The 23,219-nt window shown below is 40.1% G+C and overlaps 1 protein-coding gene across 1 annotated transcript in view; it reads left to right on the top strand.

Moving 5' to 3' along the window:
• The window catches only part of CPXM2 (carboxypeptidase X, M14 family member 2), a 78,366-nt gene that overhangs the window by 30,349 nt on the left and 24,798 nt on the right, over positions 1 to 23,219 (top strand). Inside the window, exons 3-5 of the mRNA XM_054832554.1 lie at positions 3,116 to 3,255; positions 16,578 to 16,662; positions 17,200 to 17,350. Coding sequence (XP_054688529.1) covers positions 3,116 to 3,255; positions 16,578 to 16,662; positions 17,200 to 17,350 — 376 coding nt within the window. The remainder of the gene's footprint in view (positions 1 to 3,115; positions 3,256 to 16,577; positions 16,663 to 17,199; positions 17,351 to 23,219) is intronic.

The raw sequence follows: 23,219 nt of genomic DNA on the forward strand, positions 1-23,219 counted from the left end.
TTAAGCAGCAATATATTTCTCCTCATTATAAAATAAGGCTTTTGGAACAGTGATAATGTGAGCAAGTGTTTATTCTGTCTTGCACATGTCTAACTCAGAAGAGAAATATGAAGTAAAATCAGAAGTCATATAATTTGTAAAGGAATTATAACCTTTTGATTTCCCTTCATCTTAGCTTCTGGGTACATAATAAGCAGTTGATTTTTTTTTTTTTTTTTAAATTTGAATTACAATTTTCACTGTTCACATTTATAGATAATTTATTTAAGAGTGACAGAAAGAAGTCCATTTTCCTGTATCAAAAAGTATTTTTTCATAAGACACTGCATGTTGAGAAATATTTTTGCCTTTGCTTGCAGGTGAAATATAAGCTGGGTTAGACTCTTGAGTTAGTCTTGAAAATTCAGTGAAGGAAAAAAGGGTTCACTTAAGACCTAGTCCTTGCTTCCAGTTTTCATTAGCTCCTTCATTTTCCTACTTTTGAAGATAACGTGTTTAAAATTTATATCTTAGTTATGTATGTCATAACTTAAATCCATTATCTCCATTAATTCAATATACAATTTTTAAATTCAAGTAAACATCTTACTGAGAAAAGCCATATTGATCTATATTCTTTGATTTAATATTTGATTATAATTGCTCTCATATTTCAGGAATGAAAATTTTTCCAAAGAAATTTAATAGCGATTTTAACTACTAAATAATTGATTGAGTTCATAAGGGTTTTTATAGAAACAATATTTTTAAATGACCATAGGGCAAATTCAAAACTTCAAGTGTTTTAAGAAAAAATACAGACTTGAAGCTTGAGAAGTTTCAAAGTAAATTTATTGGAATTTTTTCCTCTGGAAATATTTCTAATAAGAACTTCTCATTAATTAAACTCCTCTTTTTTTCAAGTAGTACTTTATGATAGTTATGCACAGAGTATGTACACACTTACACACCTGCTTCTTTTTACCTAGTAAAAATATCCTTTTAACTTCGGAGAGGCTGACATCAGGAAATAAGAGCAGGAAGAAGTAGCAGCACAGTTTCTTTTTTCTTTCATGTTCTCTTTGCCCCTACTCAAGACCATAGTATTTTAAGCTGTGTGTAACCGTAAGCATGTCCTTTAGACTCCCCATGTTTGATATGCATCTTAAGCACATGCTTAGTGTTACTTAAGTCCAGCTGAAACCATGGAGACGTGAGTAGGTAATTTAGGGGTATTTTGCAAATAAGCTCTTCTGTTCTCTCCTCTGCTTCCCTCCTCTCACTGTAATGTAGAGGAGAGTTTTACACCCTGATGAGCATCACACCAATGGGAAATATCCTCAGTCTGAGTGAGGACTGAGGATCCCAGCTGAGGCGATGGGAGGTATGGGTACTTGGTCTGCAGAAACTGGCGGGGTTTCATCAGTGTGAAGGGGATTAGCACAATGCTGGTTCAAGGTGCTCTGCAGATCTTAACGCTTCCTGGCAAGCATTGGTTTTAAACCCTAAGGCTACTTCAAATTCCATCTTATTTTAAAATGCATTGAAACCTTTTCTTGAAAAAGGTTATAACTCAGGTCAGTGATTGTATTTATATTCTCATGTTTTCCCATTGTTCACTTCTCCTTGAAGAATTTATCTTCTGTTGTTAATAGAGTTTTTCTCTGCATCTTGTACTTCCACTTTTATATGAACTTCACTTTAAAATATCAGAGTTAATACACAGAAGTAGGTGGCTTAATGTAAATTTGGTAGATGCAGGAAAACAACTTTTAAGCTGCCCTATCTCAGACTTGATTACCTGAGAAAACAAGAAGTTTAGGTATCAAATTTCGGAATTTTGGAATAAATTAAGTTGTTTTGCAGCACTTCCTTCAGATGCCACCAGACTGACGTTGGGAAAAGAGATTAACAACTGCTTCCTCTCTCTGAGTTAGATATACCCAATGCCCACTTCGGTACACGCTGTCTGAAAGAATGGAGGTAGACAGACCAGTCAATCTCTGCCATTGTAACCCAGCTATGGCTGTAATATCTGCTAATATTGCTCAGTGGGGAGCTGAAAATTAATTCAGGATATTTAATTGACAGTTGTATTCTTGGGTGCTTCATATATATTTTGTATAAACACACACCAACTGAAAATATGCCACTGAACATACAACTGTGTACCAGAGCTTTAAGATCTGTCTTCAGTATAAACTTACATAGTTTTCAAGACTCTTAATTAATATTTGGGAGACATTTAATGATATCCATTCTTAGAATTCCATGGATGGCAATGATAAATCCACATTAAACACAGATGAAATAACATAAAAATACATGTAGCCTCAGAGGATCATATGCAAAATCTTCTGTGCTCTCTATGGCAGTAGCCAGCTTGGTGTCAAACATTTCCTGGGCTTTAGTAACAGGATAAATATCTGAAGACTTCAGGTGCTATGTTTCTTTACATGCAATTTCAGATGTGTTTACAATATAGCTTGCTCAAAATACGTTGCAACTATTTCTTTGAAAATGTTGAGAAGGCTATTTGTGGTGTTCTTGCTAACATAAATTGGGATATAGATTGGTGCACAAGTTGGAGTACAGCTGGGCATTCCTAAATTTTTAACCTTTAATATTAATTTGCTTAAGGCTTGAATTTTCCTAGTGATGAAAATTAATAATTCTGAGATTGAAAATTGATGGGAAGTGGTATTATTGTTTCTGTATGTGCTATAGTCTCCTTTGCTGCTTGCAGGGGAAAGGAGATTGTTCCATCACTGTTATTTAAATGGGTTGGAGATGGATTTTTAGGACTTTCATAACTGATAATTTGGAGAAAGGCTCTATCAGGCCACAGACAGGTGGACTGATCTGAAGCTCTGTGCTCCCTAACTCTAACTTAATTTTCTATGTAATGCTTCTTAGCTTTTGAAGAGACTTTGCAGAATTCCCCTCCCCGCTTCAAGTAAGAAAATATTTTGATCAGTCCGTATAGCTATTGAGAATGACAGTCTCCAGGGTCTTAAACTGAAGCCAAAGGAGTAAGTGGGATGAATGATGACTTCACGCGTTCTTTTCTTTTTCCCATGAAAGACCTTCAGTTTTTTGGTTCTGATTTATGAAGAGAGTTTTGCCTTCTTTTCAGGCAGGTGTTAATGAAAATGATTTTTATGATGGTGCTTGGTGTGCTGGAAGAAATGACCCATATCAGTGGATTGAAGTTGATGCTCGAAGGCTAACAAAATTCACTGGAGTCATCACACAAGGAAGAAACTCTCTCTGGTCGTAAGTACATGCTTACTTTTCTCCATGAGATTCTGAGCTTTCAGAGCAAAGAATTCATGTTTTACTGTGTTTTGGTTCTTCAAGGGAAAAAAAAAAAAAAAAGGCTGGAAATGGTGTGTGACATCAAGTAATTCAACGGAAGAACAGTAAAAGGCAAAGTGATTATATATGATATGAAATAAAAGTTTAAGGGTAGCAAACTTCTATAGTCATTATCTACATTTGGCAAAGGAACTGACATGATTCCCTCACATTATATGCCTTTATACTCACTTTGTCAAATTTTCGTGTGTTAAACTTCATTCTCTTACAATACTTAACTTGATTAGATACTACTTTTTTAGATATTAGTTTAGAACAACCACTCATTTTTGAGATCTCCCAATATGTAGGAAATCACCAAATAATTGGTGAGATTCCAAAAATGAGCAGTTAAAACAAATTTTATGGCTATACTTCTTTTGTTCTATAGAGGAATTAATAATATAACCCAAACCCACAGAGTATATGTTGACCAGGACTGCAGTGTTTGGTAGCAGGCATGTTGTGCTGTGTTTATAGATGCTAGGAAGACTCCATGCAGTTCAAGCCTACGTGCTAAAAAGCTTTTAGGAAGGAGTGCTTGCCACGAATAAGGCAGCTGACTTGCTGCCTTGGTCTAAGGAGGCAATCCAGCCACGTGTACCCCAGGAACTCAACTTTGGTCTGATAGTGTTGCCCACTTCCAATGTTTGAAAGCATTTGTGAGCTTTCTGGTTACTGCTTCTGTTACAGAATGAGTATGTTGTACTGGGAAATAACTGTTTTTTGCACAGACTTGTGTGTTATTACTCATTTGTGACCTGCTTCTGAGTGTAGGTGCCTAGATTAGGCAACCTGGGCTAGTGGAGCGCGTCCCTGCCCATGGCAGGGGGTTGGAACCTGATGGTCTTTGAGGTCCCTTCCAACCCAAACTGTTCTATCATTCTATGATTGCTGTGTAATACAGCCAGTGTGGATGTAAGAATTACATACCAGGAATACAGCAATTAGCTGTGAAATACAGGAACTGGAGGTGATGGGGTTTTTTCCCTGATCTTTACAGTGTTTGTTCAGTCTCTTAATTTCTCATTGAGTTTCACTGCATTATGTGAGCAAATAATCCCACTTGTGCTGCTAGACCTTTTGACCAAGTACACAGGAGATGCACAGCTTTAGATCCATTCTGGTCAGATCTCTCACCTAAGAAAATGAATGTGCCATATAATAAAAAGCAATTCAGAAAAATGCCACTATATCTAAGAAAAAAGAAAGAGTCTTTTTTTCCTTCTATAGTTTAATTTTCTTTTTTTCATTTCTTTTAACATTGCTGTGGGAGTAGGAGCCTTTTTGGCAATAAGGTTTCTATATTTATTCCGCATTGTTCTGTGTCAGGTAGATAATTACTGTAGCAAAGTCTTATTCTTTTCTGTATTCATACTCTTGACATTGCTGTTCCTATCAACACCCGTGCTGCACTGCTTCGTCTTGTCGTATTGCTATTTTTAGTTCAGCTCTATTGCGAGTTTACAGCAGGACTTAACACTCTATTTATGGTTGGTATTCACAGTCGTCTTTTTGGTTGGTTGGTTTTTAAATTCTTGAATCTTGCTTTTGCCCTCTTCCCTTGAGAAGAGTTGGTGGGCAGAACCCTGAGGGTCTGCAGGAAGAGCAGGGTTGGTGCTGGGAGAGCAGATCCAGGTTCCTCCTGGGTTGTTGCTCAAATTTGTGGAGAAACAGGCACATTTCTGCTTCGTAGGAGCAAAGATGGTTTCAGCTGGACCAGCTGCACTGTGGGGCAAGCTAATGTCCCCTGGAAAACACGTCCTATAGGACTGAGCCCTGACCCACGGAGGGGCCTGGGGAGTGGGGAGAAATAGTCCCTGGAAGGTGACCTCCTTCCTACCTCCAGCTTGCACACAAGGGACTGCCATGGAGGTGGCTTTTCTTGTCAGGGAGTGATGACCTCCATCTCACTTGGTGTCTCTTGATACATCCTTGGCTGTGGGACTTCCTTCCCTGGAGTGAATCTCATTTTTTTTCTCTCCCCTCATCAGATGGAACAGATAAAATCAGTGTAGTTGATGTTTGTATGCTCTGCTTCTGCATGTGTAAATCCTTAGATTTTAAAAATAATTTGGTACTCCCTGAGGTACCAAAGTAGATGTTCACGTTTTCAAAAGAGTTTAGGCTGATGCATGCAGCCCTCATCTGGGCCAAGAGTGGTGTCCTGGGGTTTCCAGAGTCTCAGCACCTGGGAACATCATACCCAGGAAGATGGCAGATACTGCTTTCTGAATTAATTATGTTGTTGCATCTGAAAGATGATCATCTCAGTATGACTTTCTACCCCAATTCCTCCAGCAGTCAAGAAAGCGAGGGGAAAGGAGGAAAAAAAAAAAAAAGAAATCCTGGTGTGGAGAAGAACTAGGCAAAGGGAAATTGAATCCAGACAACAGTAGAGACCCTGAGGTTGGAGCAGAAGTTGCCTTGGGGTGGGATGCAGAGGCACCGGTGAAAGCTTTGGTACTTGTGCCAAACTCGAGAGACCTGACCGTAGCCATAGGGCTTCCACGCGGTGAGCTGCCTCTTGTAAGCCAGCCCAGGAGAAACAGGCTGTTAGGACTTTTAGTGATGTGGGCAGGTTCTTTTGTAACTGTTTTGCTGTAATGGGCACTAGAAGCAAACGAGACTCATTAGCTTCCTTCTCTTATGCTTGGCTACTGACTGTGATGATATCGAAAAGGACTGTTTGTGTGAAAGTTTGTACAAAAAGATGCGATCTGTTACCTGAGGAACCCTCCCAACTTCAGGAAGTTATGTGACAAGAATGTAGTGCTTTCATAACTAATGGAAACAAATGCTGGAGAATAAGCTTATTTCAGGTAGGAGAGCCAAAACCCCCTCTGATCTGTGGTGTATTAGAAACAAAAGCCTGCCAAGCTTGAGAGCCAAGTTAAGATTTTTATTTAAGTCTTGGAGACTTTCCCAGCACTATATTAAAAAAAAAAAAAATCAAGACACTAGGATATATGCTAAGTTCACCAAAGCTGTTATGATAAAGAATTGGAAAAGCGGCCTTCCCCCCTGCCCCCCCCCCCCCAGCTTTGTATTGAACAAGGAACTTTAACAAGGAGAAAAAATTACTTAACAGAAAGTCTTCTCAGAGCTTCGACCTAGATCAGATTTGCACCTGTCCTGGTCTCTTTAACTTCCTGCTGCTGCCTCGATGAGGACACCTAAAATGACAAGGGAGGGCAGGCAAAGACACCCTCTTGAATCCTGCAGCCAATAACTTTGCCCCTCGTTGCAGGGCTGCAACATCTGAGTTACTAGCAGTCTGGCCTTTGATTCTGCTTGTTTCTGAAGCAGCCCTTTACTCCTTCAGACCAGCACTGGCAACTGTAGTTTGGTTTTCCTTGTAGCCCACTCCACCCAGAGACAGTCTGTTCATATTAGCCTCACTTACTGGGTTTGGGGTTTTTTTTAAACTTTATAGGCAATGGATGAATTGAAGGTTACACTTGACAAAATGCAAAGAACACAAAAATGCATGGGGCTGTCACTTCTTCACCTCAGTTATTCCTCTCCCAGCCTCCCTTGGAAAGTTGCTATTTCTTGTCCGCCTTCCCCCGCGGGCTGCAGCTCTGCTCGCCTGTGCAGGGCTCTTGTGCTTGAGTCGTCAAAGCCTTCAGGAGCAAGAGGCCAAGGTGCAGAAACAGCTCTTGAAAGCACAGATGACTTGACTAGAGAAAGAAGGAAACCATGCTTGGTTAGCAGTGAATGCTTGAATTGCCTAATCATTTCCTTTTTAAGGAAAAACACTTCTGAGTCAAACTTGGTGCTCAAACTGCCTGGCAGTGAATTCAATGATAGTCACATGACATTAAATCTTTCTGCTTTTCTTTTTGCTCCTCTAACAAGCAAAAGCAGGCTTTCAACCAAAACTCCTGAATTAGAGGAGTCCTTTGATTTACCAGTCAAATCAAGCACGTGGAGCTAATGACTGTTGCTGTCCAGGCACCTCAGGCATTCCTGGGAAGCCTGAAATCACGGCAAAGTGCTCCATCATCATCATAAATGGCAAATTCTGCTTAGATTATGCAGAAAATCTGCAGATGTTGAATTTCACAGATAAAATGGGGCCCAGCTGCAAGAACCAGGACTACTTTTTTTTTTGACTCTTGCACTGAAGATATCCAAAACTCAGAAGTACCACAGGTGTTGGTTGATATAAATAAAAGCTAACACCTTGAGAGTGGGCGGAATATCAGTTCCTTTGTATGAACTGAGAACATCCGGAGATCAGTGTCTCTTGGCAGTTACCACATCATTTCACTACGAATGTCCAGTAGTTGACAGATGAACATGGATGACATCTCTTTGCAGAGCTGTTTTATTTGCCTTCTTGGATGAGAGAAAGTTATGCAAGTGATGTGACCTTTTAAAAAGGCATGTGACATCCTCCTCGGAGAGGTGGATGGTGCCATAGCTGGGCTACAAGAGGGTTTATGGCTGAATATTTGGGGGAGAAATACAATATGAAATTCTTTATATTGCTGCCAATACTTCCTTTTTTGAACCAAATATCTTTAAACGACTGTTCAAGGCTGTTGAGTGAGACACTGGAAGCATCGCTGTGGAATTGTGCCATGTATTTAAAGCAATGATGTGATAGTTTAAAATATGTACTCTCTTGACAGAGGAGAAGAAAATATTAATCACTTTTAGCAGTTTGGCAAGAATCTAAATAACATAGGAAAAAACATGTTTCCCACAACCCAAACAATCTTTTGATAATTCAGCACCATCTTTTGTATCAAGAGAAAACCCACATGTCTAAATAGACTCAGTGGGTACTGACTGGAATATAAAGCTTCAGATTGTTTCGGTGCAGAGGAAGTTTTGATTTTTAGAAGAGGATGAAATGTTTCAGTGAGTAAGATACATTTGTGACTTGATGCATTTTACAAATTAATCTTTCAACGTGTTAAATTATGCACTATCACTGCATGTCAGGAAATAGCAAAATGACAACAATAAGAAAAAGCATGGATGAAATAATCTGTGCAGAATGCTCAAATTCCAAAGCAAAATTCTGAATGTTTTAGAAAAAAAATCAAAATAGATTTATTTCCAGGTATGTTTTCTTTAAGACCTTTCGGCCTCATGAAAATATTGAAGGTTTTTTACTCTTATACAAGATATTTGTCTTTAAGAAGAAAAAAAAAAAAAAGAGAGGAAAGCAATTTTCCAAGTCTGATTTGGGTAGCGGTTAGTCCGTGTGCCTTGCAAACCTGCAACAGGGCTTAAAAGGTTAGTTGGTTGGAGGACACAATAAACCAGTGGTGTTGCTGGCTGGAAGGAATAATTACAATTACACATATTGCTTGCTTCTAAACTGACCCACTTTTAAACTGATCATTTTTGTTTATTACTGTTGAAGCGATGCATTAACTAGAAGTTAGTGTAGACACCATTATATGCTCCCTACTGTGTCGCTTGTTTGATTTCCTTTTACTATTCTGTAGGGATAGCAAATAATATATATCCAGCAGATTTCATTTTGTGTCTGATCATGCTTTTTCTAAAGATATACAGATATACGTGACATTGGCATTCAAAGCACTGCCTCCGATCCCCACACAGAGACTGTGAAAACACACCCTGATGAAACTTCAGCAAATTCAATGAAAATGTCTCTATGTTTTATCCAAGTCATGTAATAAAATAAGCAGATGCTCTGTACTGATAGAAACTGTTACAGTGCATCGAATCAGTGCAAACTTACTTGCCCTGACTGGGTGACAGGACTGCAGAGATTATTACAGCTTCCCCAGAGTCAGACTCTGAGTGAATTGTTCCAAATCCACTGAAATCATATCAAATATATTAATGGGAGTTATAAAACAACCTGAACTTGGTGTAGAAAAACTTCCCTTGATATATTAACATCACTAGTTACATTTTATACTAGTGTTTATGATTGGTTTTCTTAATAAGTTATATTTTCCACTAACTCTGGCTTGGTGGAGTCATCTCACGGGCTTTCAGTTGCTGCAGCACTGAGTCAGTCAGCCTTGGGCAGCTTCAGCCACAAGTGCTCTGCTTCTGTTTATTTAACTTCAATTCCTGTGCCACGTTCATCCTCCACCTTGGTTCTTGTGCCCTACGCAGGATTTTGGTACAGCGTTCATCACCGCCGATGAACACTTGCCATCCACTCCCGGCACCGGGGACCTGGGTTTGTGACCAGCTCAGATGATCCCGTGTAGGTGGAGTTCTGACAGCACACCCAGAAATGTATCTATACTTTCACAAGTTTGCTTGACAAAAATGTCAAAACTGATGATGTTCTGTTGCGGGTATGATTTGTCATGGTGTTCTTGCTCCAGTTACAACTCTCTTGCCAAAGACTCGGTGACTCACTGGGAGGGAGCAGGTCACTGCCGTCCCCACGAGGAGGGCTCCTGCCCGGTTTGCCACCACTTTGCACTGGGAGAGGGTGGTGTTGCGTGAGGACAACCCACTTTGCACAGTGAGGCTCACTGCGGATGTTCAGAAGATGAAGGAAAGATTTTTATTTTTTTTTAACCTCTGCGGAAGGGACAGTTTGAAATCAAATGAGCTGAAGCCTTTAGGAAAAGGGTACATGAAATGAATACAGGCAGCTGTTGCAACAGATTTATCACACTTATTAATCGCAGCCTTGATTTGTATATTTTGCATGTGCATTATGACTCGTTGCAATGGGCGGGGGGGGTGGTTACCTAGAGGACATCAGGCTCTTTTCCCTTCCACCAGTGCCCCGAGCAGCCTTCCCAAGTAGCGTCCCTTCCGCAGGCACCGAGCGGCACGTGGCCGCATCTTTGTGTGCAGCTGGTAGATGTGAGTCCTTTCAGCATAACTTTAATATGTAGCTGTGCACACAAACAGCAGCATTTGCTGCTTTTCACTTTCCATTGCTTTTTAATATTCACAGGAAGCAGACGGAAAGGCGTCGTGAGGCACCGCCTATATAGTTCAGATTTTTCTCCTCAAATACGTGAGTGATTTACAAAGGTGTGATAGGCACAAACAGGAATGGAAAATTGAAACTGTCAGAAAAGCAGTTTTAGAAGAAAAGTCTGGTGGAGGAAGAATTTCAAACACGTGCAGATCTCTTTGCAGAGAGTGGCCCGAAATGACGGGTGTCAGGACCGTAAAATTTTTGGGGCAGAGGGTGCCTTTAACCCCATGCAGGAGGTCCGGCACCTTCACGTGTTAACATCTGAATGTCCAACAGCAAAAAGGAAACACCCACAGCTGGCACCAGATTTACTAGAAGGGTCAGAAAGTCAGAGATTAAAATCTTGTAAAAACCTGGCTGCAAGTGGGAAATGTATTTGCAACCCCACCACCTCCTCCCTGAGAAAAGAGCTTTGAAAAATCTCTGGTTAATTCATTCTGAGCAAGTGAAATTCTGGCCCTGAGCTTTTCTTTACAGGGCCTCTGAAGAGCCAGATTTCACAGCAGTATATTCATTTAAGTCAGCTAGAAGCAATTTTAAAAATTAAATATTCAAAGATTTCAATTATTAAAAAAAATACCCTTGCTTGCTTTTCAAGCTCCATCTCTTAAATCATATTTATTTTAATTAGTTTGTAAAACTTGCTGGGCTACCTGTGGTTAGCCTGAGCATTTTTCGACTTGGCTTGTTTTTGAAATTGCTGGGCAGCGGGTGATTTAAAATTTATCAGCATAAATATTATTATATAAAATTAATATTAATGGGTTTATATTTAATTGCATAAGACTACAAATTACTCTTTTTCAAGCAGAAAGTAATTTAATTTCCAGCATGCTGATTCTGTTGCATGATTACAGATTAAACTAAGGTTTGCCTAGCATTTTTTTGGTATAGAGATTCCACTATTTCAACTATTTTGACTGGTCAATTTATATAATATTGGAGGATACACAGTTGTGTGCCCGTTATTTTCTATTAATTTGGGAGGTCTATAATGCAGAAGAATGAGATTATCACAACAGCAGCAGACTAATATGGTCAGCAAGGTCCATTGTAGATGATGCTAACGTGAACTCTGCCAGCGTTGGCTTGTCTCATCTCCAGCATTTCTGCCACTGTGGGCTTGGGCTTCTGCTGACCAGCACCTGCCAACCTTCCTCATTTATCTCAGATCGTGTGGGGTTTTGGTGATGTGGAAAAGCATCCGTAGAGACTAGGATAAGAGTATCAGATTTATTTCACTTGTTGCTTGTTCAGCTTTCCATAATTGAGAAGCTTGGCCTTAGAAGATTACATGCAGCAGATGGTGTTCAAACAAAATAAAACCATATCCAAATAGTGAGAAGTCTCGGCTGATGTACTCACCGGCTGAAGGCTGGGCAGCCAAACGCCTGGCGTCTCTCCGCTGCTTCTCATTTAGCACTCGCTGTGTGTCCTGCTGACCTGGGATTCAGCAACGTGACCAATGCACGTAAAGAAAAGTAAGGAAATTATATTGGGGAAGGCAAGGCAGGAAGAGGTTTTGTTGTTCTGGTGCTGTCACGATGTCTTTCCCTATGCTCGGCAGCCTGATGATGTGGGCAGAGAAGGAAAAGCTGATCCTCTGGAGAGGAACCTGCCACGGCTGTAGGAGATCTGCTTTTAATTCTCTTTGATTCAGGTTTCCTCTCTGTCCCTGGGCAAGTCACTTAATCCCTCAGCTTGTCATTTTTTTTGGATGGAAGTGGACAAGCTGGACGTTTCCATGCATCACAAGAAGCTGAATTTAAAATTGAAGATATTCAGATAAGCCTTGTCTAAAGCTAATGCATTACAGATAAAAGCCAACTAATTAATAATAATAATAACAACAATAACTTCACCACCTTAAGTGAATTTGAATTGTATTTGATTTTTTTTGCATTTACTTTCTGTGAAATGATTTGATTAATCTTGGCAATAGATAATGAGCTTTTTCACATAGGTTCCTCCCAAAGAGATAAGGCTGGCATAAATTTTAAAAAGAATTATTAATGGGAAGCACCTGAATCCAAATGATTCCTGTCAGATCTGCATCTCGTGATCCTTTTCTAGCATTGATGAAATTTTGTGAGGCAGTCATGTAATTAGCACTTTGTGCTGGAACATGATGAACTAGAGGTAACCTCGAATACTTTTGAAGATACTGTCACGCAATAACTTCTGTATTGCCTAGCTTCCTGCCAAGAAAAAGCTCAATAATTAATGCACTGTTTTCTGAATGCTGGCATAGGACTTTCCCTGAATTATGTCTCCTTGACCCTATAAAACCAACAAATATCTGAGGAATACAATAGTAGGTCTAGGGACATTTTACAGAGCGAATTCAGAAGAGCTTCTCTGAAACTATGGTATGGGCATCCTAAGTGCTGTAAAGGTTTAAAGCTTGCTTTCAGCTTTCCTCAGATAGCTTTATTGTTTGGTGCTGATGGGCCCCGAAAAGATTCGATGTGACGCGCTGCGGAAATTAATGTCTGCAAATCCCAAACCCAATGAGATGGACCTTCCTGCCGTCAGGTAACACCACAAAGCGGATCACATTCCCCAATACTTCTAGCACGAGACTGCTTTAGCTGTGTTTCTGTGATGGATTTCCCTGAAAGTTTTAGATTTCTGCGTCTACGTGCATAAACTGAGCACCGTGTACGTATTAAACTCTTTAATTCCAGGAAGCGCCGTGCTTACTGAAAACAGACTGGCTGTTGATTCGAGCATGTGCAACGCGTCCATCTGCTTCCTGGAAGCATCAGACCTCCCGTGTCGCACATGTGTAGAAAATCTGCAGCTTTTGAGAAAATTTAGTGTGTTGAATGCTCTTCTGCTGGTCTGGATCTGTAGAAATATCTGAGATTTAAAGATGCTCAGCTGCCTGGTCACAAGTCCTGTGCATTAGCTTCTGCTAATTGTCCAGGCGCTCTGAGCACACGACTACCTGCAGAGTTCCCCTTCCCCACCACGGCGAATGTGGCTTTAAGACAGAAGATGCCACTTCTGAGGGGAATCTGAATTTACAGCAGCCACCTTAATATTGGCAGAAGCTGGTTTTCTTATGACACTGGGAAAAAGGGGGAAGAATTTAAGCCCCTAGAGGCAGTTTTGCATTTTGTGCCAGTGGGAGAAGGATCTGGTCCCCTGTGATGTTTTTATGCTGCATCTCAACAAATGCAAACTGGATGCTTATTCCCTACAGGCAAGCGCAGTTAATAGGATGTGGTGTGTGATCTAATACATTACGCTGATTTATCTCCTCTCATGACCCTCTGTATTCCTTCTATACCGCAAACGTACAAGACTGGATGTAGTCCCATTTATATTTTAATTGGCAGACTGCCTCTGAAAAGCATGTTACTTGTTGCCACTCAAGATGGAAAGTGTGTACAACTGATTAGTATACATTTTCCTCTGGGAGAAGTTTGAACCTTGGTAACTGTAGGGAGTGAGAAAATTAAAATATGGTAAATAAAAGTCTTAGATTGGAAATACTGTTGTAACAGCAACATTTTCTCACGCCAGTAAAATGAGCTGGTTCTTTTAAAAACTTTCTGTATGTGCCATGATTTTCTTATACAATTCTCAATTATAAAGAATGTCCAATGTTGTCTTGTTTTTATGTGACTGTCATATTCTGTTTAAATTTCTTTTCCACGTGTAGAGTAATGAATATGGTGTATTGTGTTTGCCCTCCTAATCATTTTTGTGCAGTTGAAGTGAAAAAGGTTCTGTAATACTTCAGAAGCAATGATGTTCTTTGGTTTGTGATATTGCCTCTTTTGGTCACTTGGTTTTGAAAAATTGCCAAGAATATTAAAACAAAACCAAACACAAACTAAACTAATAAAAAAAAAAAAAAACCCAACCAAAACCCACAAGAAAAAACCCAACACCATTCTTTATGTGCACTGAATATGTACGCTACCACCGCCACCCCTATTCAAACCCAGGAGTTTTGCTCTCAAGCTTGGGGTTTGGTTTTGGTTTTTGTTTGGTTTGTGTGGGTTTTTTTGTTTTTTAATCAGAAAAAGCTCTTTTTCCTCTTCCTAGAGTTTTGATGTTGGCCATTTCCAAAATTCCTAATTTCCACCTTTGCTAGCAGTAAATCTGCCTTATTTCAACTTATGATCACAGAGAAGTTGAGGGAAGTAAAGTTCTTTACAAGAGTTAGCAGAAACTTGTATAGCGCACCAAAGTTACTGCCTATTTTGTTGTGTATGATTTTACAGCCATGAAGACTCGAGATGCCAGTATGGCACTTCACAGATCTCCAGTAAATCCTCTACCCCAGGAGATCTTCCATCGACAAGCAGACAATTAGTATTTTCAGAGTGCCGCTAACTTGTTAATGTTGTTTAACAAACGTTGAAGCAGTGTGTGCATTACAAGTGATAGATGTATTCATCTTTTCAATACAATAATAAAAAGTTCCGTCTGCTTGGCAATAGTCAAGATTTTTCCATTTGAACTAACATGAATGGCAAAATCTAGTCATTGAAGAAGGCTGGTGAAAGATTTACAAAGGACTGGTTTAGTGCATAAAACAAAGTTGGGTTTGTTCAGTCATTTTTTTAAAATCACGTGATATCTTTGACTTTTGAGGGTATTGGTATACTACATACAGAAGTGCTTTTCTAGATCCTACTAAACACCTAATCTTTGGGTTTAGGCGTCATTGTAAGTCTGGACATCCGTTTGAATCTTTTGTGTAAGTGGCACCACTGTCACTCAGAAAATGAAATAGCAGATGGCAATCTAAAGTTTTGTTTTCTGCTGCCATGCATCGACTTAGGCATAATCTGAAGGTCCCTGTTTTGTACAAGGCGAAGCTGGGTGAACTTGTACTGATCTTGTGGCTGATGAATTTGCTCTTGTTCCACCCCTGCCCCTTTTTTGCTCTTCACTAGAAGCCTGACTCTCTTTTAGTGAACACATAAAGGCTGGTTTGTCCCATTGTACATAAGCACAGTAGAATCAGTGTGTGTGTTTGCAGGTTGTTTGCTAATATTACTTGTTGATTTTAAAAGAAGGAAAAGCAAACACAGTTGTACTTGTATGGGTGCAGAACAAGTGGAAGTTTTTCTTAGGTGTGTCTGTCCTTCCAGGTACTCCCTGATCTCCAATCCGTGTGTTCCGATGCTTCTCCCATAACTGCCCAAATTGCCCCTATTCTTCTCTCTAGTCCCAGGAGCTTTCCTTACCCTGGTTTCGATCCCAGCAATCTGACTGTGTAGCTTACCTAAGAACACGTGTTCAAGAATAACTTCACCAGAGGACTGCTGGTTACGCACGATCAGTTTATATACGTGAAAATAGAATTTAATCATCCTGGACTGACTTTACGGTACAAAGATACCTCCAAGCCACAACTCTCCTTCAAGTCACTGCCTGTTGAAACCAGGAAGGTGTTAGAGGAAGAAAAAATAAATTACTGCTGCCCTTTCAGACCAAGAAATATGAGAGTCAGGGCATTACCTTCTCTGCAGCTGTATACATATTACCATGGGGAATGCCTAGACAGTGTAAAAGCTACGTAGCTTTAACTCCTCTCAGAATATAGGAAGCGGCATTTTATTTCTCCTCATGCTCTTCTTTAACTGAATACAGACAAGGTGCAATTTAAGTAGGAATGAAGGTTTTGCTTTTTTTAGATTAAAGGGGATTTTGCTGTAAATCAGATAACAGGCCACTGGAAAGATCAGCCTGCTGAAGATTGATCTAGATATTGTAGCAGTGCACTGGTACTGTGATCGATTGGACTCTGCTGTGCAGAGACAGAATTGTCTCTTTGTTCCTATCTATTGCTAATAAATACAAGGATGACTGCAGGCTCCAGTCATTCTTGTATTGGAAGAAATGGAAATTTTGCTGGTTGAAATTCATGGACTCTTCATCCTAGAGGATTTATTTTTTTTTCCCCATCCTCTCTGATAATAACAGCAGAAATAATAAATAATCTGCACCTGAAAAGGTAAGACTTTTTGAACATCTGTTCTAGATAAGCAATTTATCCCAAAATCTGCATATAAAAGGAAAGAAGAGCAGTAATCCCTCACCTGCTGCAATCTCAGAATATTATCTTGGTTTTTTGCTTCTGTGTGCTGGGCTTTTTTAATTATCTGTTGAATCTAGATTTGTATGTCACTTTTTCAGCCAAGTGTTGATGTGACTTTGCCAACTGGGATTTCCATTGCTACCAGTCTTACAAGCTTTCTTACATTAAACACAATTTGCAGTCATTCTAAGTTATGAAAAAATAACTTAGGTGCTCTTTGTCTTTTTCAAGGAGTAACTGGGTGACCTCTTACAGAGTATTGGTGAGCAATGACAGTCATGCATGGACTGCTGTCAGAAATGAATCTGGAGATGTGGTGAGTATCACGAAACAGATGTTTTATGAAGAGCAGAGGTGGGAAAGTGGGGGCTGTCCACGTGGAGTTTTGATTTGCCAGATTAGTCAGTGCAAGACTACAAAGTAACATCTCTCAGTGATCCCACTAATTTTAAGAGCAAATCGCATAATATAGAAAGAAACCCAGAATATCCTGTATGAAAAATCTGCGTGTGTCTGCCTATGGATGTGAATTGTCCCCTGGCAGTGCTCTTGTCTCTGATGAGACATGTTTCTTGTCACATGGCCCATGCAAGGGTTAGCATCACTCCCCTTGTTTCTGGGGACATCTCACGCCCATGAGGTGCCTTTTGTCAGAGAGAGGTTGTGGAGCTCCGGTTCCTTTGCCCCTCTCTGAGCAGCATGGGGGGATTGAACTCTTTGAGGAGCGGTTCTGGCCTGAGCCACCATCAACCTGGGGCTGTACCAGGTGACTTTATTTGTTCCTGTTAACAAAAGCGCTAAAAGGCTTTTTGAAGATCTGATCTCGCCATTTCTGTGTGTTTGGCCTACATAGATTTTTGAAGGAAACAGTGAAAAAGAGATCCCAGTTCTCAATATGTTGCCGGTGCCGCTGGTTGCACGCTATATCCGTATAAACCCCCGGTCCTGGTTTGAAGAAGGTAGCATCTGTATGAGACTGGAAATCTTAGGGTGTCCTTTGCCAGGTAAGAGTCCTTCTTGGTTGATGTTGACATGGCTGCCTGTGCCAAGACTCAGAAATTTTATTTCCTTTGAATGTCTGTGCTTTTGGAATGATACCTGTCTTTAGTGAGTAGAGTTATGCAAATAGAAACAAAAATATCTGTCCAGATACATGGACAGTGTCAGGATAACTCTTCAAATGTTAGTAAACTGCATAGTATCTCTAAGTGGCTTTATTAATAAAACAAAATTGCATGGATGATCTAACAAGATTTTCTCTGTTATTTGGGCTGAAATGCAGTGCAATTAATCTTACTGAGTGCACATGTACTAGGGAGGCAACAGAATTACATATCGGAGCAGTCACTTGCAGAAGTCTTAAGCTTCTAAGGCAAGAAAGGACCATTACAATTATGTAGCCTGATTTTTAATTATTTTTTTTTAAATATTATTTCATTGCACAGGCCATAGGATTTCCCTGAATCAATTTGAAGGCAAATACCATAACTGAAGTAGTGCTGATCTTGTAGAGGGAGGGAGAGGATTTGGGGATGTAAAGAATTTCTAGCAAATTTCAAATGTTATTGACTCCAGCATGATCCCTGGTAGGTCTCAGGTGAAGGTAAATGGTCCTGTCCTTGGTAAAGACTGCGGAAAAGACACGACCTGATGTTTAGCACAAGCTTCAGGTGTTAGCTGTTTCTCTTATATGAGTGCAAAATACAATTTGTGTTTTGCTAAAAAGGGTATAAGGTTTCACTTCGTATACAAGGCCGCTTTGAAAAAAAGGGCATTCAATACTGCAAATTATGGCAAAGCCATGTTTCTATTAAGCACATTGTAAATAGCCTTATGGTGGATTTGTGTCTACATGTGTATGTATGTATTCAAATATTTGAAAAACTGTTTGTTCAAACCTTTTCTAAGTTGCCCACTACTCATTCCACATCTTTCATCTGCTTGTCTGGTTTTTTTTTTTCCTTTGATCTTAAATTCTGGCACCCTGGGGATAGCTCTCTCTTTTTTTTGCAGGGGGCTATGAATAGTATTTTCAGAAATACTAGAGCCAGAAAGAGAACTGCCTTTCCAGAGCCTATCATTACTGCTTTAACTGTTCCTGCTGCTGTTCAGAGACTTGCTGCCTCCAAGTCCACTGTTGATGTAGGGTCTTCACATGCCAAGCAGAGGTAGTCTGATTTTTGTCCTTTAGCTGCTTAAATATTCACGGGAAAAACAGAACAAAACAAAAGTCTGGGTCACGGAAGGGATAATTCTCTGAAAAAGAGAAATATGGGGCAAGTATTGTCATGAACCTTTGTAGGTGTATTACCATGAAGCAGTGAAAGTTAGCAGAGCTTAGACAACTACTTTTCTGAGGGTAACAAGTACATCCTGGACTTGAACGGCAGTGACCGGGGGTGTCCTGTCTACGTGAATATTCATGTTTTCAGTAGGATTCTGATTTATTTCACCCGTGGGCTTAGAAAACTCCAGCTCTGTGAGTTGCTTGTTTCCCACTGTACCTTTTACCCTGGAGGGGCAATTCCAGAGCCGGCGTTTCCCCTGAGCTCTTGGAATGACCGATGGGCTGTTGGAGAGCAGTGCTCTCTCCCAGATTCCTGTGCGGGTTTGCAGAGGATCCGCTCTCTAACACAGGGTGTGAGGCTGATGGAAAAGCATAGCTTGCTTCAGCACCGTGAATTTACCAGCACGCAGGACATGCACAGAGGTCTCCAGGGAATAAGAGAGATGACATTCAAACCATTTTGCAGAGCAATTTGTAGGGAAATTCTCACGATCCTTTTCTATTCCATAAAACTGTACTTAAAGAGGAAAGAGCAAAGATGTAGATATTTGGAAAGGTGATTTTTTTTATGAAGTGCAGCAGTTATTTACACCAGAGTCTTACTATGCATGCACCCGTGCAGGGCCAGATGCTGCTTTGCTGTGTTAATATTTGTCACCCTTCAGTGTCCCAGGGCTGAACCAGTGGGTGAAGGTGTTCCGGAGGTAAGAACATACCTGCACTTCCACCGCTGTTGCAGTGAGTGCTCTTACGGCTTGTTGCAGGTCTCGGATTAGCATAGAAACAGCATCACTGCTTCTTCCTGGTAGTCATTTATTGAGTTAATTGCCTGCAGTGGCTGATTCAGTTTATTCCTGAAAGAAAATACCAGAATCATTCATTGAGAAACACAATGGGAATGGGGTGTGTTTATTCAAAATGTAATTGGACTGAAAGAACTAATAGGTTTTGATAAGCTGCTGACCCGTCTTTTGAGCTCAGAAAGAACTGACATTTCTTTCTTCTAGCTCATTTGATTCATCGCACGCAAGGCTCTCAAAACAAAGCTGTTCCCCAGGTTGCAGAGGCCTTTCCATGCACGTTTTCTTCCTGTAGGACGTGACTTATTTTTTGCAGTTCCCTGTAACTGGACCCTTTATTGGTGTCATCTTAGTCGTTCCAAGTTAGATAACCGACTGGTCTGGCCATGGGTCCAGCCTCTTTGATAGCACTGTCAAACACCGTATTGACTGTGTAACTAGAAACCAAGGGCTCTTTTCTGACAGAGGTTTCCTCCACAAAACTGAGCAAGTCTCCTAAATTCACCAACATCAGGAGGTGGAGCTCTGCCAGTTCACACACCTCTGTCCTTTCCAAAGCCCAAAGACCTGCGAAAGAAGTTATGCCATGCTGTTTCCTAGAACGCCTCGTGTGCTTCTGAATATATTTGCACCCTGAGTATGAGCGTACAAGAAATCAAGTTGTCAGGAGGAGCAGTTTGGTCGTGTTTTAGAGCTCCCAGGCACCATGTCCTCCTGAGGCAATGGCAGCGCATGGGCAGATGGGGCATAGGGAAATACCCCAAGAAAAAAAGTGGGGCTGAAGGGAAGTAAGTAATTTTTCATGGCCATGAATTTATTTTCATGTCTTTTAAACTTGTAATGTTAGGTTTTACGTCTTTATTAATCCCTGAGTAAATTAAGTGATTTGCATTCAGTCTGTATTCTATATCAGCTTTCCATCATGTAGGCTCACAGGGGAGGGTAAGAAAGGAATACTAGATAAAGAAGAAACCTGAATAAGATATTAATATCCTAGGAAAGCTTGTTGGCATTGGCAGAATGTGATGGAAATGGTTAAAGGTAGCTAGCACCCACTCCTGTGGGTAGGGCTCTGTTAATAAAACATGCTGCATATGCCAGGTGCACTAAAAGTTAGACAAATCGTGAGAAAACACTATTTAGATAATTGGAACAGAGAAGTTACTGCTTATCTAATTGGTATTATACAAGACCATTGTAATTTTTATCCGTGAAATGCTTATATATTATTCATAACATACATTTTTGGTGTATTGTAGGCTAGCTTTGATAAATAACCTTTTCTAAACTATTACAGTGGCTCTACAAAAAAAGCTGTGTTATCCAACTGTGTCACTACCATCTTTCAGGCAACGGAAGTGATTTGCTGTTTCACCAAGGGAAAAACATTTAGCTGTGGAGGAAAGATGCCAGCAAATGCTACCTATAGCAGAGGATCAGTGCTGCCATTTCTCACTGGGGGGGGGGAAAGGACAAAAGCACCAGTATTTAATTCCCTCTTCAGTTTCAAAAAATGTTAGTATTTACATGGATGTGGACTGACATGCACAATCTTTTGCAATTGCCTCAGAGGGACGGAGGTACTTTCCTTGCCTGTTCTTTCTCAAACCTAGGGAAAATCAAAAAGAAACTTCATATGATCAAAAGTACCTAGAGATAGAAGAGAGAGAATTAGCTGAGCTCTTCATGCATTTATTTATACTGTAGAGTATTCAAGGCAATAGGCAATTATTTTAATGGAATAAATTTGTGATTAAATTTAATTTTTAATACTTCTTATATAGAAAACTATCATTGGTATCATGATTATGCCATCACTTTCACCCCAAGATAAAAGATGAACTACTCTGTACTGGAGTACTGTTTTGCAGTGGATGCATCCTTCAATCGTATTTTCATTGCTTGTCTCTTCTTGCCAGGCTACCTGATTAAGTCTAGGAGTGTGCTGATTTTGTATAAAACTGTGACTTTCTACAAGTATCTTTCATTATAAGTGAACGTGTATACAGCAGTACTAAATTCAGGAGATTACTCATGAGAGTAAATTTTTACTTAGAGTGACAGTCTGTTCTTGTGTTTTGCTTTTATTATTGCAAAGCTGAAACTTAAGCTTGGGCAATTTAAAACTTTTTTTGAAGTTTGCCTGAGCAAAAACTGAATAAAAATGACACCAAATTCAATAACTTCACTGGGAAAAGCCAATATATTATGTTTCTCCATGCTCATCAGGACAGATGTGTAACATCCCCTAGCAATGCGGTGGGTGCCATTAAAAGGTTTTCTTTCACATTTTATTTGTACAATGAAGTGTATACAATTCTGGAAGAGTATTACCAGTCCTCAGAATTACCATTATTATTAGAATCAAACTGTAGGAAATCATTAGAAACATCAAACGCTTGTACAAAACCTTTAAGAAGCAACTACTGCAGGTTAAGAGTTAGTTTTTCTCTTACACATTATTATCATTCATTATACTTCACTGGAATTAGTTGTGTGGTATTTGAGTATACATCAACATATATACTAAAGAATCTATATATAGTTGCAGAATATTATTTCACTGGTGATTTAATGTGTGATGTTAATGCCCATGAGTGCCATGAAATAGATCATGTGGAAAAAAATTTACAATCATCTGATACGTCTGCCAGTGGATTGTTTCAAGATTACATGTGCACTGTCTGTGACATGTTCAATTTTGTGAAGACAAGTCAAATTCACTTATATTACACGGAAATGAAAAAAAAAATCAATCATTTGCAAAATGGCACTCTGAGGATTTTAAGGCAGTCTAAAGGATTTAGACTAGACTATTCTTTTTTATTAAAAAGTTATCAAAATCACATGGAATGACTTAATTATCTTGTTCATTTGGAGTACCACATAAGCACCACTTCTGAGCTTGCAAGCTCCATCAGTAGGATACCATAAAACTCACTGTAGGACTTCTGTGAGAATGAAGCGTAGAATCACAGCCTGGTTTGGGTTGGAAGGGACCTCACAGCCCATCCAGTCCCAGCCCCCTGCCATGGGCAGGGACACCCTCCACTAGCCCAGGTTGCCCAAAGCCCCATCCAACCTGGCCTTGAACACTGCCAGGGAGCCAGGGGCAGCCACAGCTTCTCTGGGCAACCTGTGCCAGGGCCTCAGCACCCTCACAGGGAAGGATTTCTGCCTCACATCTCATCTAAATCTCCCCTTCTTCAGCTTGAGGCCATTCCCCTTGTCCTGTCACTCCATGCCCTTGTAACCAGCCCCTCTCCAGCTTTCCTGGAGCCCCTTCAGGGACTGGAAGGCTCCTATAAGGTATGAAGCATATATGAAGGATATGAACAAATTGTGTTGGGAATAGATGCAAGTTTTACTTATTAGAGTATATTGATCATATTGTTTTGTGAGTGTTGATTTCATCTTCAAGTCATTGCAAAGGTCACTTGATACCTTTCTAGTGCAAGTTAAAAGAGCATTGAAAACTAAAGCAGGAAAAAAAAGACCAGTTCACGTTGTTGTTAGCATAAGAACTGGAAAGCCACTGGAAGCATCAGGTCTCCACTGCAGAGGTGCTGTGTAGAGCTGTAATATAACATAAAATCTCTTCTGTATGTCAAACTGCTGAGCGGTCGGTCCTCTCTGGTACTTTTTTGGGCAGTCCCCAGGGTGATCGTGCTGGAAGGTAGCTGGGAATTTTACAGCTGATCCCTTTTTTTCATGGAAATGAAGATAGAAAAGGCTTCCAAGTCACTTGTTTTCAAAGAATAGAAGTATGAAGGTAACAAGCTACCT

The sequence above is a fragment of the Grus americana genome, chromosome 7 (assembly GCF_028858705.1).
Source record: "Grus americana isolate bGruAme1 chromosome 7, bGruAme1.mat, whole genome shotgun sequence".
NCBI classification, from domain to species: domain Eukaryota; kingdom Metazoa; phylum Chordata; class Aves; order Gruiformes; family Gruidae; genus Grus; species Grus americana.